General features: G+C 38.2%; 2 protein-coding genes across 4 annotated transcripts; both read left to right on the top strand.

The window, feature by feature from the left end:
* The first annotated feature begins 779 nt into the window (after positions 1-779).
* On the top strand, positions 780-1,997 carry LOC126797813 (abscisic acid receptor PYL4). 3 transcript variants are annotated; one of them, XM_050524540.1, is made up of 2 exons: positions 780-1,596; positions 1,970-1,997. In XM_050524540.1, exons 1-2 carry the CDS (start codon positions 941-943, stop codon positions 1,980-1,982), a joined length of 669 nt encoding a protein of 222 aa, XP_050380497.1. In that variant the 5' UTR covers positions 780-940; the 3' UTR covers positions 1,983-1,997. The 3 variants fall into 3 exon arrangements, with proteins under 3 accessions (XP_050380497.1, XP_050380499.1, XP_050380498.1); XM_050524542.1 differs by having other exon boundaries at positions 781-1,596; positions 1,979-1,997; XM_050524541.1 differs by lacking the exon at positions 1,970-1,997 and adding an exon at positions 1,674-1,942 and having other exon boundaries at positions 781-1,596.
* Positions 1,998-7,882: 5,885 nt separating this feature from the next.
* LOC126796724 (protein trichome birefringence-like 34) lies at positions 7,883-11,576 on the top strand. Its single transcript, XM_050523468.1, has 6 exons — positions 7,883-7,927; positions 7,976-8,358; positions 8,976-9,147; positions 9,766-9,962; positions 10,076-10,234; positions 11,015-11,576. Exons 1-6 carry the CDS (start codon positions 7,883-7,885, stop codon positions 11,358-11,360), a joined length of 1,302 nt encoding a protein of 433 aa, XP_050379425.1. The 3' UTR covers positions 11,361-11,576.
* Positions 11,577-15,688: the final 4,112 nt, after the last annotated feature.

The following is a 15,688-nucleotide window of genomic DNA, read 5'->3' as shown; positions in this document are numbered from 1 at the left end:
AGTTGGGTTTGATATACTAATTTCAACCAATCAATATCATTTTCATAAATATACGTACATCAGCATGGTATTGAGTTAGTACTTAGCACATACATGCACGCATCTATGAAAATTACACGATCAATTAATATATAGCAAGAATATCAGTCTTGTAAAGCGTGCGTACTTCATAAAATTATCAATAAATTCACAGTCCATATAATTACATCTTCAAACTAAAAAAAAACATAAATAATGGGGTGTAAAGAATAAGAGAATCTGAAATATAGATAGAGTAGCAGCCGCCGTACTTTTTCACTCCATCTACGAGTAAATTAAGTGCTCCATAGTTTGACATAAATTATGAGTTTAAATTTTTAAATAATTTAATTAAAATGTTTGATGAATCAGTTTATTTTATAAGTTTACGAATTAAAATATAATTTTTAGACAAATTATAAAAACTACAAAATAAATTTTTTAAAAATTGCTGCTAATTAAATATGAAAACACAGACTTTTTCAATGCAATTCGGGATCAAATTAGGACTTCATCTTGGTTCCAAATGACCAAATCCCTTAAGTTTCTCAAAATTTCCCAAGTTGAGAAATAAAAAAGAAATTTGATTGAAATGAAAATGCTTTTCTTATAAAAGGGTCAACTTGTTAAAAAGCAACCCAAATATTAAAAACTAGGGCAGGGCTATTATGATAACTTTCATCACCACCAACTTGCTGGTTGTTTTTTCCTCCTTTTTCGCTGATCAAAGGACCAACTTGCATTGTATTTTATCATCCCACATGAACTCTCCTCAAATTTAGTGTTCACATTTCCTCCCTTTGAAATATGCAACCACCCCATCTTCTTCTCTCTACTTCATCATAACATCATCACCCCAATCTCTCCCTCAACCTTTGCTTAGCTTCAAGAAACTAGTATCTCAGAGAGAGATCTTCCTCTAATGCCTCACAACCCTCCCAAGTCTTCTGTCTTGCTCCACCGCGTCAACACGGCCCCCAACAACAACACCTCCTCACCGCACCAGAACAACCAGAAGAACATGATGATCAAGAAGCAGCGCGCTGCCCCGATCCCAGAAGCCGTGGCGCGTTACCACACTCACGGCGTTGGCCCCAACAAGTGCTGCTCCGCCGTGACGCAGGAGATCGCTGCTCCCGTCTCCACTGTCTGGTCTGTGGTCCGGCGCTTCGACAACCCCCAGGCCTACAAGCACTTCGTCAAAAGCTGCCACGTTATCGTCGGGGATGGCGACGTCGGCACCCTCCGTGAGGTCCAGGTCATCTCGGGGCTTCCGGCTAACAGCAGCACGGAGAGGCTTGACGTGCTGGACGACGAGAGCCACGTCATCAGCTTCAGCATGGTGGGCGGGGACCACAGGCTGTCGAACTACAAGTCGGTGACGACGCTTCACCCGTCGCCCTCGGGCAGCGGCACGGTGGTCGTGGAGTCTTACGTGGTGGACGTGCCGCCGGGAAATACTAAAGACGACACGTGTAACTTCGTGGACACCATCGTCCGGTGCAACCTGCAGTCGCTGGCTCAGATCGCCGAGAATCTAGCGAGACATAACAACAAGTCGTCTTTGGCGTGCCCCAAGTAATAATGTTTGATTATCTTTAATTATTATGATGATCGAAGTATTATGGTGATTTTATTAAGAACATCTTAATTAGGTAGCAAGAGTTATGGGCTTGTGGTGATGTTCTGGGCTACATAATCGTCTGTTAATTAGGTTCCTTCGAACATGCATCACTGTCTGAGAGTTTGTCTGATCGAGTCGTCCGGTCTGTGTTTGCCGTTGGAGGGTACGGCGTCGTTTTGTATCCGATGAAACAGTCACAGGCTCACAGCGAGTCTTGTTATGTAATATAGTAGTAGTGTCTTATACTCTTATTATATATTCCATCTTCTTTGTCGATAATCTTATGAAATTGTGCTGTTAGATTCTGGTGTTAATTGCTTTAAATAGTGATGGCAGCTAGACGTGAAGCAGTACTATCGAAGCTGTCGATCATCAAGACCATGCCTGTTTGCAGGGTCAGGTTCAGACCTTTTACTACTCATTATAGCATATATATATATATATATAAGAGTGATCGAAAATTTTGGTATTTCATGATAAAATAAAGTAATTAGTTCCCATTTGAGCAAGTTGATTAAGGCATCTGATCGAGTAGATAATGTAGTTTGTTTGATAACAATCCTGCTTAATACGCGCACATCATAGGTAATAAAGCTTCTTAATTTTGGACCTCAAATAATACACACGATCGATCATATGCAACTGGTGATATTGAAGTATATATAAGCTAAATTTGAATAATGGATCATCTTTGATCGTATGTCTATTTTTGCAACTTTTATAAAACGCTGTTATCAGTGTCATCACTGTCATGGTCCGTTCATAGGGTTTAGGCTCTTACTGATACTGTCTTAATGACCAGCTAGCTAATTAGGATATGTGGAAAGAGTAATTAGGTAATTTAATTTATGTGTTGCGGTGTAAATTATGTGTTGCGGTCCCAATTAGGTGATTTGAAATTTTTGGACAATCAATTAGTGAACTTCTGGATAGACGGATTTCACTGTAAATGCCGGAAAGCATCTGGTGATATATTTAATTTATTAAATAGATAATTTAATTAAGAGTTAATGGTGGTATATATAGTGTACACTGTATAACCACACATCCACACTAGCTTAGCTAATATCTAATTGTCTGTTTGTGCTATATCAAATTACTTGAAAAAGGGGAGTGATGAAATATACAGCTTATTAATTCATATCATATGGATCACTATCGGCAAAACAGCTAGCTAGTTTAGCTAGTGGACGCCTTAATTAATCAAAGCAGCACATAGTAACTGCATAGTACGTTAATTAAACATTTTGCTTACTGATCAGTGCCCAATCAAGTAAATCCAATTGTTGATGTAGCAAAAGTGAATCCAGCGGCAAGAAAGAGATTTATCTGGTTGTACAATAGTTTGATAGTTCCTAAATTATTAATTCCCGAGTCGCGTCATAGGGAGAAATCGATCAAACTAACAAAGGAACAAAAACAGAGAATGAAAACGACTATAAATCCATCGCTCTTCTTCGTTTTTTTTTTTTTTATCAAATAAACATTTCATATAGAGTTTTTTTCACCAACAGTCCCTCAACTCTGGTGCACCTACCAATGTGATACCTCAACTCTTAATCGTACCAATGTGATACCCAGACTCTAGTATTGCTATCATTGAAGTACTTCCGTCAGTTTTTTTCAACTTCTCCGTCATCTTGGTGACGTGGCAAGTACGTGAGGCCCACAAAGAGGGTTAAAAGACAAAATTAACCCCATCTGAGAGGAGCAATGTTTTTCCCGCCCTTTACCTTGAGAAAGACACCAAATAATTCCAATTTTGGCGCCAATTTTCCCTCCCTACTCCTTAATTTGTGTCTCTTATCTAAACTAAAGAACTACCGCCAACCAGTCGACCACAATCTGATAAAACCTAGATCAATCTCATTTTCTATTTTTACCCTAGCACTTGTTAAACTAACAGAATAAATATAGAATTTTATATGGAACATCTCATTTCCACAATCTCATAAGAATATAGAAACACATAACTTAACGAAATTCAACTACATGTTTAAGTACCATTAGTTCTTACAAGCAAAAATCATGGCAGATCAACATAAAAGGTGGCAACTAATGGTACTTAACACATGTATTTGAATTTCGTTAAGTTATGTGTTTCTATATTCTTATGAGATTGTGGAAATGAGATGTTCCATATAAATTTCTATATTTATTCTGTTAGTTTAACAAGTGCTAGGGTAAAAATAGAAAATGAGATTGATCTAGGTTTTATCAGACTGTGGTCGACTGGTTGGCGGTAGTTCTTTAGTTTAGATAAGAGACACAAATTAAGGAGTATGGAGGGAAAATTGGCGCCAAAATTGGAATTGTTGGGTGTCTTTCTCAAGGTAAAGGGCGGGAAAAATATTGCTTCTCTCATATGGGGTTAATTTTTCCTTTTAACCCTCTTTGTGGGCCTCACGTACTTGCCACGTCACCAAGATGACAGAGAAATTGAAAAAAACTGACGGAAGTACTTCAATGATAGCAATACTAGAGTCTGGGTATCACATTGGTACGATTAAGAGTTGAGGTATCACATTGGTAGGTACACCAGAGTTGAGGGACTGTTGGTGAAAAAAACTCTTTCATATAACATGAAACATGAGATTTAGTTTGGAACTTGACAAAAAAGATTCCGGACTGGAATCTATACTCATAACGGAAAGAAAAAAACAGACTCGAAATAAAAAACGCCTAAACTCACTCGAAATATAAAAAGATACTTAAATCAGTAAATAAGCGAATCAGAGACAGAACATGTAGTGAAGTGTAGCAAAAATTACTTGCCAAAACTCCTAAATTCATGACAAATCCTAACTTATCCGAAGTACAAATGGAGACAAGCTTCGAGCTAAGGCCCACTAAGGGCGAGATTAGCCCACGAAGGGCAAGATTTGGTCGCCGTCGAGTCTTCATTGTCTCAACGTTTTCGGTATCGAAATACAATAATAACCTAATCTGATCAAGCTTTCAATATGAGAATTTCAACACTCTAAAATTCAAGTTTCAAGCTTGAAGAGCTAATTGAAATTAAAAATGGTGAAAACGTGAGAGGAATCAATATTGGACAGCAGAGTACAGCTAATGGCAACTTGACAAAGTTTTTACATCCATTTCATCAAGTAGCTGGCTAGCTGTGACATTAGGAAAAGAAAGAAAGAAAATGATCAAGCTGCTGCAACTTGCTCGTTTTTGTTCTCTTCTGGATAAGAAAACACCAACTTGCTCGTTGTTTTTGTCTGGTCTCTTCTAGATGCCGATGGAGATTTTCGAATTGGGGACGGACCAGAATGGTTAGAAGTAGTGATTAGTTTGTTGCAAGTTGCGAAGCAAGTTGAGGAAGAAGGAAGAAGATCGAAGAGGAGAAGAAGAAGAAGCCCTATTAAGCTTTGCTTACGTTATTCCATTGATAATATGATATCACTGCTCCTTGTGTAGTTGTGCTAGTCTTGTCTCCTAAACTTTATATTCATTATGTCTTTACGCCATCATCTTCTTCACGCATGACCCATTCCTTGTTCTCTCCATCCCTTTCTCTCTTCAACTTTGCTGACTGCAACAATGCATGTGTCTCTTTAAAGGGTTCGGTTTACATAGATTTGACCGATACACCTTTATACTAGCTATTGCTGACGGGATGAGAGCTAGCTTGGCTAAACTGGGCAATTGCCGCGACGTTGATAAGATTGATCGGCGCTACCGTGCTACAATCAATCCCCATGCGTATATGTCAGACTTTTTATGAAATGGAGGTTGGGGGCCTAGCCTTGTGTATATATGCATTGCTCATTTGCCCTACCTAGCTAGCTAGTTTGTTTCTTCCAAGTTCTAAGTTCTAACTATTGAACAGAAATACAGGATTAGATTCTTATAGTTGCATGGAGACTGATAAAGTTGATAAATTACGTATATAGTTTGAAACTCCATTATCATTGATTTAGGTTTATTTTGATAAAGGTTTTATACACCTCTGCTTTCTTGGTTTCAACTCCGGTGATCGGGTTGTTAAAGTTCTTCGATCTTCTCTCTAGTATCAGATGTGCTTTGGTATTATATTCATTTCAAATCAATGTATATATATGTGGTTCATGCATGATATTGATCAATTCGGTTACTCAATTTAGTTTAAGTATAAACCTTATTTACGACCAAAAAAGAAGTATAAACCCTATTGATTGTCTAAATTCATACCAAATTTGTGTCACAAGATCATTTTCGTAAGCAAAACAAGACAAGTCCATTTCTACTTCCCCCATGTTAGTTCTACTCGATTCCGACGGGACGTATAATAGTGCAACTGTGCAAGTGATGGTCGTATGATGGATATGACTCATATGAGTGAAGGACAACGCATGAGGCCTAACGTATTTGTCGAGTTTCATTTACGACGACGAATTAATTTGGATGTGGAGATGCCAACCAACCCATCAAATTACCTAAATCGACAATCACTTGTCTATATATTTTGGCTGCTTGATCGACATGTTTTTTGACCCTGGTAGCTTGAGATTTGCCAAAACAAACTTCGTCCACATCCCTATCATATAATTGTTAAGAATAATGCCATTAATTTGAGATGATTTGTAGCTAGAGACTAATTAGTGGTTGATCACACACTACAGAAAATTGACATTGCAATTAACATTTTGTTATAGGTTACAGTAATATATTTTGTTATAAACATTATATCAACTTGCTAAAAGTGTCAATAACAAGCATGGGCGGAACTACATACAAACATTACAGGGTCCTGACCTCTCCTAGCATTTGATTGTCTTTCGAGTAATCACAATATACATGGCTCATACTATATGAATTTGGTGTTAATTAATCACTAGACCCCCCCCCCCCACCACACACCACGGCAACAAGAAGTAAAGAACAAATAAATAAAACGATTTATAATTAGTAGTACTTAAACCGTACCTAAGTAATCAATTTGGACCCCCTAAGGTTCAAAACCTGGTTCCGCCACTAAAAACAAGGTAGTTGATTTAAACTTAAGATCTCAATTGCATTGCACATATCATTCTTCTGTCATCATAATATCATAACGGAACTCACCAAATCCTTTATACAACGTCCAATATTCCCATAGATTTTATATGATATAATTAAGGAATTCTTTTAGTATTCAAGTAGTTAAAATTAGCAAATGTACGTGCATTTCATACTAGACTTTCACATGCGATATCTTTACTTACAATAAAGCCAAGCCAAGCAAAAAAAAAAATTACTAAATTGTGGGAGGGGATGAGATTTTTTTTATCAAATATAACAACGAGTCTAGTGTGAGTCGAAATCACGACTTTTCACTTACGAATTGTGTGATTGCTTTTATACCATGATATTATCTTAAAATGATTTTCTTAACAAAAAAACACTTTAAGACAAAATGAAAGAATGTAAAGCGTGTAATGGACAATGATAAATAATTAACTTTCATGTTTTTTTTTTCAATTCACTAACTAACACGTTGCATGAAGTAAACTTGATCACATTATCTCCCACACGATCGAAAAGCCATTAACATTGTATCTGAATGTATGTTAAAAACTTATTAAATGCTAACCTCAACATATGTTTATATATATATATATATATATATATATATATACAGTCTTTATCCAGAGTGAAGGTTATGAAATTACAGAGTGAAATTCTAATTTTGACATACTTTTCGGTCAAAGTTTTTCACCATAAGTAATTCAATATTTAGGTATGATATTCAAGATCATCTCTACAAAATCTCATCCAATTTAACAATGGTTTGAGCTTTCAAAATCGAGATTTACATGAACGGTTCACGTTGAACAGCTTTAATTCGTTCATTGATTTAATCTAATTTCAATACCTTAGCAATGTCCGAATTGGATGAAATTTTGTAGATATGATCTTGAATAACATACATAAATATTGAATTACTTATGGTGAAAAAAATTGACTGAAAAATGTGTCAAAATTAGAACTTCACTCTGTAATTTCAGAATGAAAGTTCACTCTGGATAAGAAATATATATATATATATATATATATATATATATATGATTGTTAAATTGAGTAATGGACATGTAAAGTTAACATCTCACCAACACTTATTGTAAAAATTAAGGTTTAAATTTGCTTAGTCCAGACACCTTGCTGCAAATACAATTCAAAACTAGAAAAAAATTCAGGACAACGTTCAATCCGTTGCTTTCAGCAAACAACCAAGAACTGCAAACTCAATACACCTAATTCTGGAAACACATCATGAAAAATGTCTCTCACCCACCTCTTCAGATTGTCAATTTAAAGGCATATAAGAAACTAAAACATAGAGCATAAAACTGCCAAATATACAAGTGCCAACTATCCAAAATGAATCTTCAAATGCCTAAGTATCAGCATCAGATGGTTCCTAATCCCAAACCTTGGGGATCAATCAGAAGTAGCTTGCATTCCCTCATTGCAGTTCTTGTGGCAACTCTTCTTGTTGGCACAGTTTATCTTACCCAAGAATATGGTGTACAATTCTTAGAGGATTGTAGTTCCACTAAAGTGAATACTTCCGGCGATAGCTGTGATTTGTTTTCAGGGAAGTGGGTTTTTGATAACCAGTCGTATCCTTTATACAAGGGGTTACAGTGTACTTATATGTCTGACCAATTGGCTTGTGAGAAGTTTGGGAGAAAAGACTTAAGCTTCCAGAACTGGAGATGGCAACCCCATCAGTGTGACCTCCCTAGGTCTCTTCCTGTCCCTAGCTCTCCCTCATTTTGTTTTTGTTTGGTTAAATGATTTTCAGTGCCTTCTCTCGGGTTTGCTCATGTTTCAAGTTTCTGTCATTGTGTTTTCAGTTTGACGATTTCGTGTCGCATTTTTTTTTGTATTGGTAATACCATTAAACCAATCCTAATCCATTTCTTTATATATTATTTCCACATTTTCCTTTTTATTCTAACAGTGTTTGATCTCTGTATCGTCCTTCGACAAAATTTGGGTTCGACTTAAGATTATTAGCGAGTAACTTGGTCTTGAGACAAACTTTAGATTTTTTTTGCCAATTAAATTAGTTATATTTGGATTTGATCAAGCTTCTATAGTTAGAAAGTTACTTTTATTTTTTGGGGGCTTGCCTCACTCCATTCTCCTCAGAGCTGACCTCAGATGCCAAATCGAGAATGCAATGATGAAACTGAATTATGAGCAAAATACAATTGGACTGAAAGGCATGCAGTTAACCATTTATTTAAATATTATTTTGATTTGTTTTTGGGAGCAGGATAATGAGGGTGTTTTTTTTAAATGGCAGTTTTTGAGCTTTGTGGATTGTTTGTTTTCGTGTTAAAACATATATGCTTAGGTTCAACGCCACAGCATTGCTGGAGAGGCTTAGGAACAAGAGGCTTGTGTATGTTGGGGATTCCTTGAATCGAAATCAATGGGTTTCCATGGTTTGTCTGATCGAGTCAGTTGTTCCCCCAGAGCTCAAGTCCATGCACACAAAGGGCTCTTTGATCATCTTCAAAGCAACTGTACGTAAATTTCGTTTCTCCTATAGTCCTATTCTACCTAGTGGTCTTAATTAATGGGTATTCCTTAAACGTACGTTGCATACATAATTCTAACTCACCAGAAAATTAACATCCAAGCCGGAGCATAATGCTACACTTGCAATAGTGTCTATTGATTTGTGTACCGTTAGAATATCAATCTTCTTTTTGGTCAAATATCAATCTGAATACATCTATTTTAACTTTAGTTTGTCCAGGATATAAAAAAAATTAATGCATGCCATACTAATTTTGAAATTTGAAGGAAGAAATTGTTTTGTATATGTTTTGAAATTAAAAAAAATATTTCCAGGATAAATGGCATATTGCAAGATTATCAATCGGCATCACTATAACAATTTGAAACACGATTTTGACCTTATCAGAAATATATCACATCATTTGATATTTTATCTGCCTAAGATAGCCTACTTTCCAGCTTTAAAATAGACTGGTCATAGAATATTTGACGTTGTTAGTTAAAACGTAACATCAATCACAATTATGTACGATAATAAGCATATAGGTCATGAGCCGATAATTTATCGTGATCACATCAACAGCAATTGAATTCCTTACTAGTTACTTTTGGTGATAAAGGAATATAATGCCACAATTGAGTTCTACTGGGCTCCATTGCTAGTGGAATCAAACTCAGATCACCCAGTGGATCACCGCTTGCCGGAACGGATTGTTAGGATTCAGGCAATTGAAAAACATGCCAGGCATTGGACTGGTGCAGACTTTCTTGTTTTCAATTCCTTTCTTTGGTGGAAGAGATCCATGATGAGTGTCTTGTAAGTACACTTTGCATTAGGTAGAGCCGTAGATGTTTGAGAACAACAGCCCATTCGATCCACTTTGCTTCTAGAACTTACAATAGTTGTTGTTTTGCAATGTATAATTACAGGTGGGGATCTTTTGAAAGTTCTGATGGGATTTACAAAGGGGTTGAGATGCCCAGAGTGTATGAGATGGCTCTAAAGACTTGGTCGGATTGGTTGGAGGTCCATGTTAATCCAAACAAGACCAAGTTGTTCTTTGTTAGCATGTCACCTACTCACCAAATGTACGTACTATCTGTTCTCATACATTGAATTAATCAGTTTGATACGTTACATACGTTTGCCTATCGTGAGCAGAGTGGATACTTTGTTGGATCTGGATCTGGATCCTCTCCTGATCTCATTTTACCTTACCTTTCTCCTGACCTACTGAGGCAGATGGAGATGAAGACAAGTGAACTTAATGAATCCAATGGCCTATGATTCCCTAACCCACTCACTTTGATTTCTTCTTTCTTTTCTCTTGCTTTTTTTCTTCTCTTTCCTTCCCTCTCTCCCTCTCCTGTTTTTTCTTCGACAATCTCTCTCTCTTCTATAATTGGTCTTCGGTTTATTTCCTTCCCTCTTCTCTTGTATCAATCATTCTAGAATCTGATTCATACTTCAATCTTTACTAAAATCCCCTTTTACCAAAGAGAGCAAGAGGGGAGTAGTAGCTTACATGTTAATTAGAGCTTGGCTGAGGTGGGTGGAGACCATGGAAGTCTCAGATCTGGAGAGAGAGAGAGCTGAGTAGTTGAAGTGGAAGACCTGGACACAAATAGAGGAGAGAGAACGAGTATAGAAGAAAAGAAAAAGAACAACATAACAGAACAAAGAAGAAGAGTCTTTAGGTTCTCAAATCCAATGGCTCACAATGAAATTTAAACACGTGTCGGAGAGGATGCAGATCTTACTTTGTTAGCTAGCTAGAATCAAAGCTATAGTGAATGTAATTGTAATTTTATAAACTGATCATGATCACATATATCTATCTAACGCTAAAACCACAACTCTTAACACAGTGCTGAAGAATGGGGTGAGACTGCTAGCGGGAATTGCTACGGAGAAACTGAGCCGATTAAGGAGGAGGGCTACACAGGAAGTAGTTCGCAACCAAGAATGATGCGTATAGTCGAGAATGTACTTGGGGAGCTGAAAACAAGAGGTTTGGATGTGCAGATGCTCAATATCACGCAGCTCACAGAATATAGAAAAGATGGTCATCCATCAATATATAGGAAGCAGTGGGATAATCTAACAGAAGAGCAATTAACAAACCCTAGCAGTTTTGCAGATTGTATACATTGGTGCCTCCCTGGAGTGCCAGACGTTTGGAATGAGCTCCTTTACGCTTACATTTTCCAATGACATGCAGGATGACAATTTCCATTTGGACAATTTCCAGAGCAAGATCGAAAAACAATTAAGCTAGCTTCTTTGTATCTTGTTGGAACTAGTAAGGTTAACAAATTTTTCAACGAATATGATGAACGTACGGTTCAAGTTTTTTCTTGCAGAAGTTAACATACGTACTGTACACATAATAGTTAACTAATTGTTATAGCTTTCTATATTTGAATTGCGCGCAAGACATTTAGAGGTTTAAAATAGATTAGGATCACTCGATCAGAGATGATGAATTTTTGTAGTTCCTCAAAAATAAAGAAATTTAGAATGACTGAGATATTTATAGATCTACATGGCACCAGCTGATGATACACACTATTAACAGCTTGGGATTTTAACGTTAAAAGTTGGTTGATTTTGAATGACTGAATTCAAGTTGCAAGTTTAATATTGGCCTTGAACACAAATACATTTGGTGTACGTAGTCCTTTTGCTTTACATTAGAGCCCCATATCACATTACCATCTAACAATATAGTACGTATATATGAGCGAGAGAACGATGTTAATTTTTAAGATCAATCGTTAACATCTTAGACTGAATGACTTGAGCTTCCGTAAGTTTTAGTAGGAACCATTTACACAGTGTCACAGATGATGATGAGGGAAGTGTATCCTTCATTCATTCATTCCTTCTTCTTCTTATTTTTTAAGGAAGAACTAGAAAGTAACCCTCACACCGTTGTCATTAATGAAACTGTATAATACAATGGAGGGACATAGAACCTGAACCCCATATCGTAGAAACATCCTGAAATAATATTAGGAGACACAATACAACATATGCATTCTAACACGCACAAACTAGCAAAGAGTGAAGCATTGATAACTTTGTCTCTATTTGCTTTACAATTTTGGCGATTTACTGGAAAGATAATGCTCATACAGAGCGATAAGATACTATGTCTATCAACTTTCCCACTATATTACTGGAACTTACTAGCGGCATTAAGTTTCATCATGTCACTAAGAGACGACGACCATTTAATAAAGCAAGGAACTTGTTGCCTCATTAGAGAATACATGACGCACATAGTGCATATATTAGGACATAGTCCACATATTCTTGTTGAAAACAATAAAAGATTAAAAACTAAAAAAATCATAACATAAAAATAAAAATATAATTGCCATGTATGAGCTTTTTTTCCTTGACCCAGGCCCGGCCCAATAACAAAGCCCAAGCCCAAGTCACGGTCACACCCGAAGAACCAAGGAGGAAACAAGCTGCCAATAGACCCCGACCCAACTTCACCGCTGCCACAGCCTTCCAACTGCCACCGGGGCCGCCGATCCGGGGCCGCCGATCCGAAACCGCCAAACCACAGGCGCATTACAACCGTCCTCATGAATGTACAATGAAAGGTTCAATCGACCACACCATCTATTGAGCAGATTAGATTGAGGGAAATCGATCCAGATCCGAATATGATATGACAGATCAGAAACCCCTCCATGCTGCCACGATAACGACCACCACACGCCACTTCTACCGACCCATCATCAAGCACCGCTGCTGACCCAGCCAGTGAACTTCAGATCAGACCCAAAAGTCATCACCATTTCCTTCGTCTTCACCACACAAACCACCACCATATCTCCCTACCCAACCACCATCACACATAGGACACGAGAATCCGACGACGCTGTTGGAAGTGCGTGTTGTCGGACCAGACTCTCACTTCCATAAGCCGCCGCTCTAGGGTTTGAGAGAGAGGAGACGAACTTTTAGATCAAGTTTTTGTTGGCATGATTATTGGCGTGATTTGCGGAAGAAATCACGGGGAGCAAATCACGTCTGTAATTTGTGGAATTTGGAGATTGATTGATTATGTTATATAAAGAGTTGATATGTGTAATTAGTTTGTAATTAAGTTAAGGATATTCCATTCAATTTGGTATCAGAGCTTAGTCTCTGTTTTTCTGGGTTTTTTCCCTGTGCATTTCTGTCTTGCCGAGGACAACTCGACGCTGCTTGGTATCTCCGCTCTCCCCGCAGCGACGACGGAGGTGTAGACGCAGACGTCGCTCTCACTCCAACGCCGACGAAGACGCAGTTGACGTAGACGCAGGTGGTCTCCCCGCTCCGACGACGATCAAGGAGACGCAGCTCTCAGCTCCAGCGCAGATGAAGCATGGAGGAGCGCCCGTGGCTACCAAGCACAGCTACAAAGCCCACCTCCACAGGCGCAGCTGCCAGTGACGATTCATGGTCTGCTTTAGGTAGCCGGAAAAATCGCCGACGACCCGACTCGAATTCGCGAGATAATTCGGCGAATTCCCGACCTTCTTTCAACCATACCAGTCAACCCGACTCGGCCCGCTTCTAACCCGACCCGACCCGACCCGGTCCAACCCGAATTTTGAAAATATTGGTTGTCAGTGTAGCTTCACGGACAGTGCAGGTGCACCCAAGACATGTTCAAAACCTTTTTTTTTGTGTTTCCGCAGCATCAATCCTGATTTTTTCATTTTTTCAATGGGTTATGGAGATGACACAGAAAGTTCTCAGATCCATAACGTTCCACCATTTAAAGTATCTGTCAAGAATTCTGAAAGTGGTATGGCTTTACACATTTCTAACTTTGTTGGTTTTGATACATGGATTATTGATTCTGGTGCGTCTGATCATATGACAAATCTTATTTTTTCGTATTGTCTCCTCCACCAGTACCCTATGTTACTAATGCTAATGGTGAGGTATTCCCCGTATTAGGGAAATGGTCAGCTCGTATTACTCCCACCATAGAGCTTCACAATGTGCTATATGTACCTGCTTTATCTCATCATTTGATATCTGTTCCCCAATTGAACACTGATGCTAAGTGCTCTGTGACATTTTTTCCTATGTATGCGATATTTCAGGATCTTCTCACCGGAGAGTTAATTGGTCGGGGGTATCTGAGGGGCCGGTTGTTTCATCTGGATCAGACATATGCGGGGGAGAAACCAGGGGCACAGTCTCAGACCGCTTTAATCTCTACTTCTGACAAGCTAAGTGAAATTTGGTTATGGCATCGTCGCTTAGGGCATCCATCTTTTAGTGTTATGAAAAAATCTATGCTTACTTTGTTTATTCGTGTGGATGAGTCTTCTTTACGTTGTGAGACATGTGTTTTAGGCAAGAGTCATCGGTCTACTTATTCCCCTAGTACTTCTAATAAAAGTAATATTCCTTTTGAATTAATTCATTCTGATGTTTGGGGACCCTCCAAAGAGTCTATTGTGTCAGGGATGCGGTATTATGTGTCATTTATTGATGATTTCACCCGTCTTTCATGGATTGTTCTCCTCAAACTAAAAATAAGGTTTTTCCAGCTTTTCAAGCCTTTTATAACATTGTCCAAACACAATATAATGCCACAGTTAGAGTTCTTCATTCTGATAATTGGGGGGGGGGGGGGAATATGTGAATCATGTCTTTTAAGTTTCAAGTATTCTTAACCACGCACGGCATTGTTCATCAAACAACATGTCCTTATACACCTGAGCAGAATGGCGTTTCCGAAAGGAAAAATTGTCATTTACTTGATATGGCTCGGTGTATTCTTTTTAGTGCCCATATGCCTAAATACCTTTGGGGTGATGCTATCATAACTTCATATCATAACTCCATATCATAACTTCCGCCCACCTCATTAATCGTCTTCCATCTCGTGTCTTTCAGGGAAAAGTTTCATATGAGGTGCTTGCATCTCATGTCTCCTTACCCTCCTTTCTTACTCTTCCTGCCCGTGTTTTCAGTTGTGTTGCCTTTGTCCATCTTCCACCACATCAGAGATCTAAGTTGGATGCCCGAGCAATTAAATGTGTGTTTGTTGGATATGGAGGACATCAGAAAGGGTACCGGTGCTATCATCCACCTACCAGGAAGTACTATGTCACTATGGATGTTACCTTTTTTGAGGACATGAGTTATTTTACCTATTCTGATACTGCTCTTCAGGAGGAGAATTCATATTTTGAAGAGCTGTATCATGGAGAGGGGGAGACAAGTGAGTCAGTACATATGGTGACAGGTTCTGTTGAGATTACCAATGTGTCGGATACACAGGCACCACCAGATGATTTCGGTATAGTTACTCCGGAGAATCAGGACCCATAAAATGACAACACAACTGCTCCTCATGTCTCCCGTAATACTGTTTATGCACCTGACCAATGCTCTCTTGGTATGGAAGATCACTCACCTGAGGTTAGCCATTTTATTGGGACTAATATTAGTGATGCTCATAGTATACAATATGTCTTGCCAAATAGGTCTACTCGGGGTCAGCCAACAAAAAAATA

The sequence above is a fragment of the Argentina anserina genome, chromosome 6, assembly GCF_933775445.1.
Source record: "Argentina anserina chromosome 6, drPotAnse1.1, whole genome shotgun sequence".
Classification (NCBI taxonomy): domain Eukaryota; kingdom Viridiplantae; phylum Streptophyta; class Magnoliopsida; order Rosales; family Rosaceae; genus Argentina; species Argentina anserina.
This window is presented reverse-complemented; position numbering and strand designations above follow the sequence as displayed.

Bases quoted from the DNA above. Each gene is read 5' to 3' on its own strand.
- LOC126797813 (XM_050524540.1), top strand. From the start codon at position 941: ATGCCTCACAACCCTCCCAAGTCTTCTGTCTTGCTCCACCGCGTCAAC.
- LOC126796724 (XM_050523468.1), top strand. From the start codon at position 7,883: ATGAAAAATGTCTCTCACCCACCTCTTCAGATTGTCAATTTAAAG. The intron at 7,928-7,975 runs GCATATAAGAAA...CAAATATACAAG, and splicing joins TTCAGATTGTCAATTTAAAG to TGCCAACTATCCAAAATGAA. The intron at 8,359-8,975 runs GTCTCTTCCTGT...ATATATGCTTAG, and splicing joins CATCAGTGTGACCTCCCTAG to GTTCAACGCCACAGCATTGC.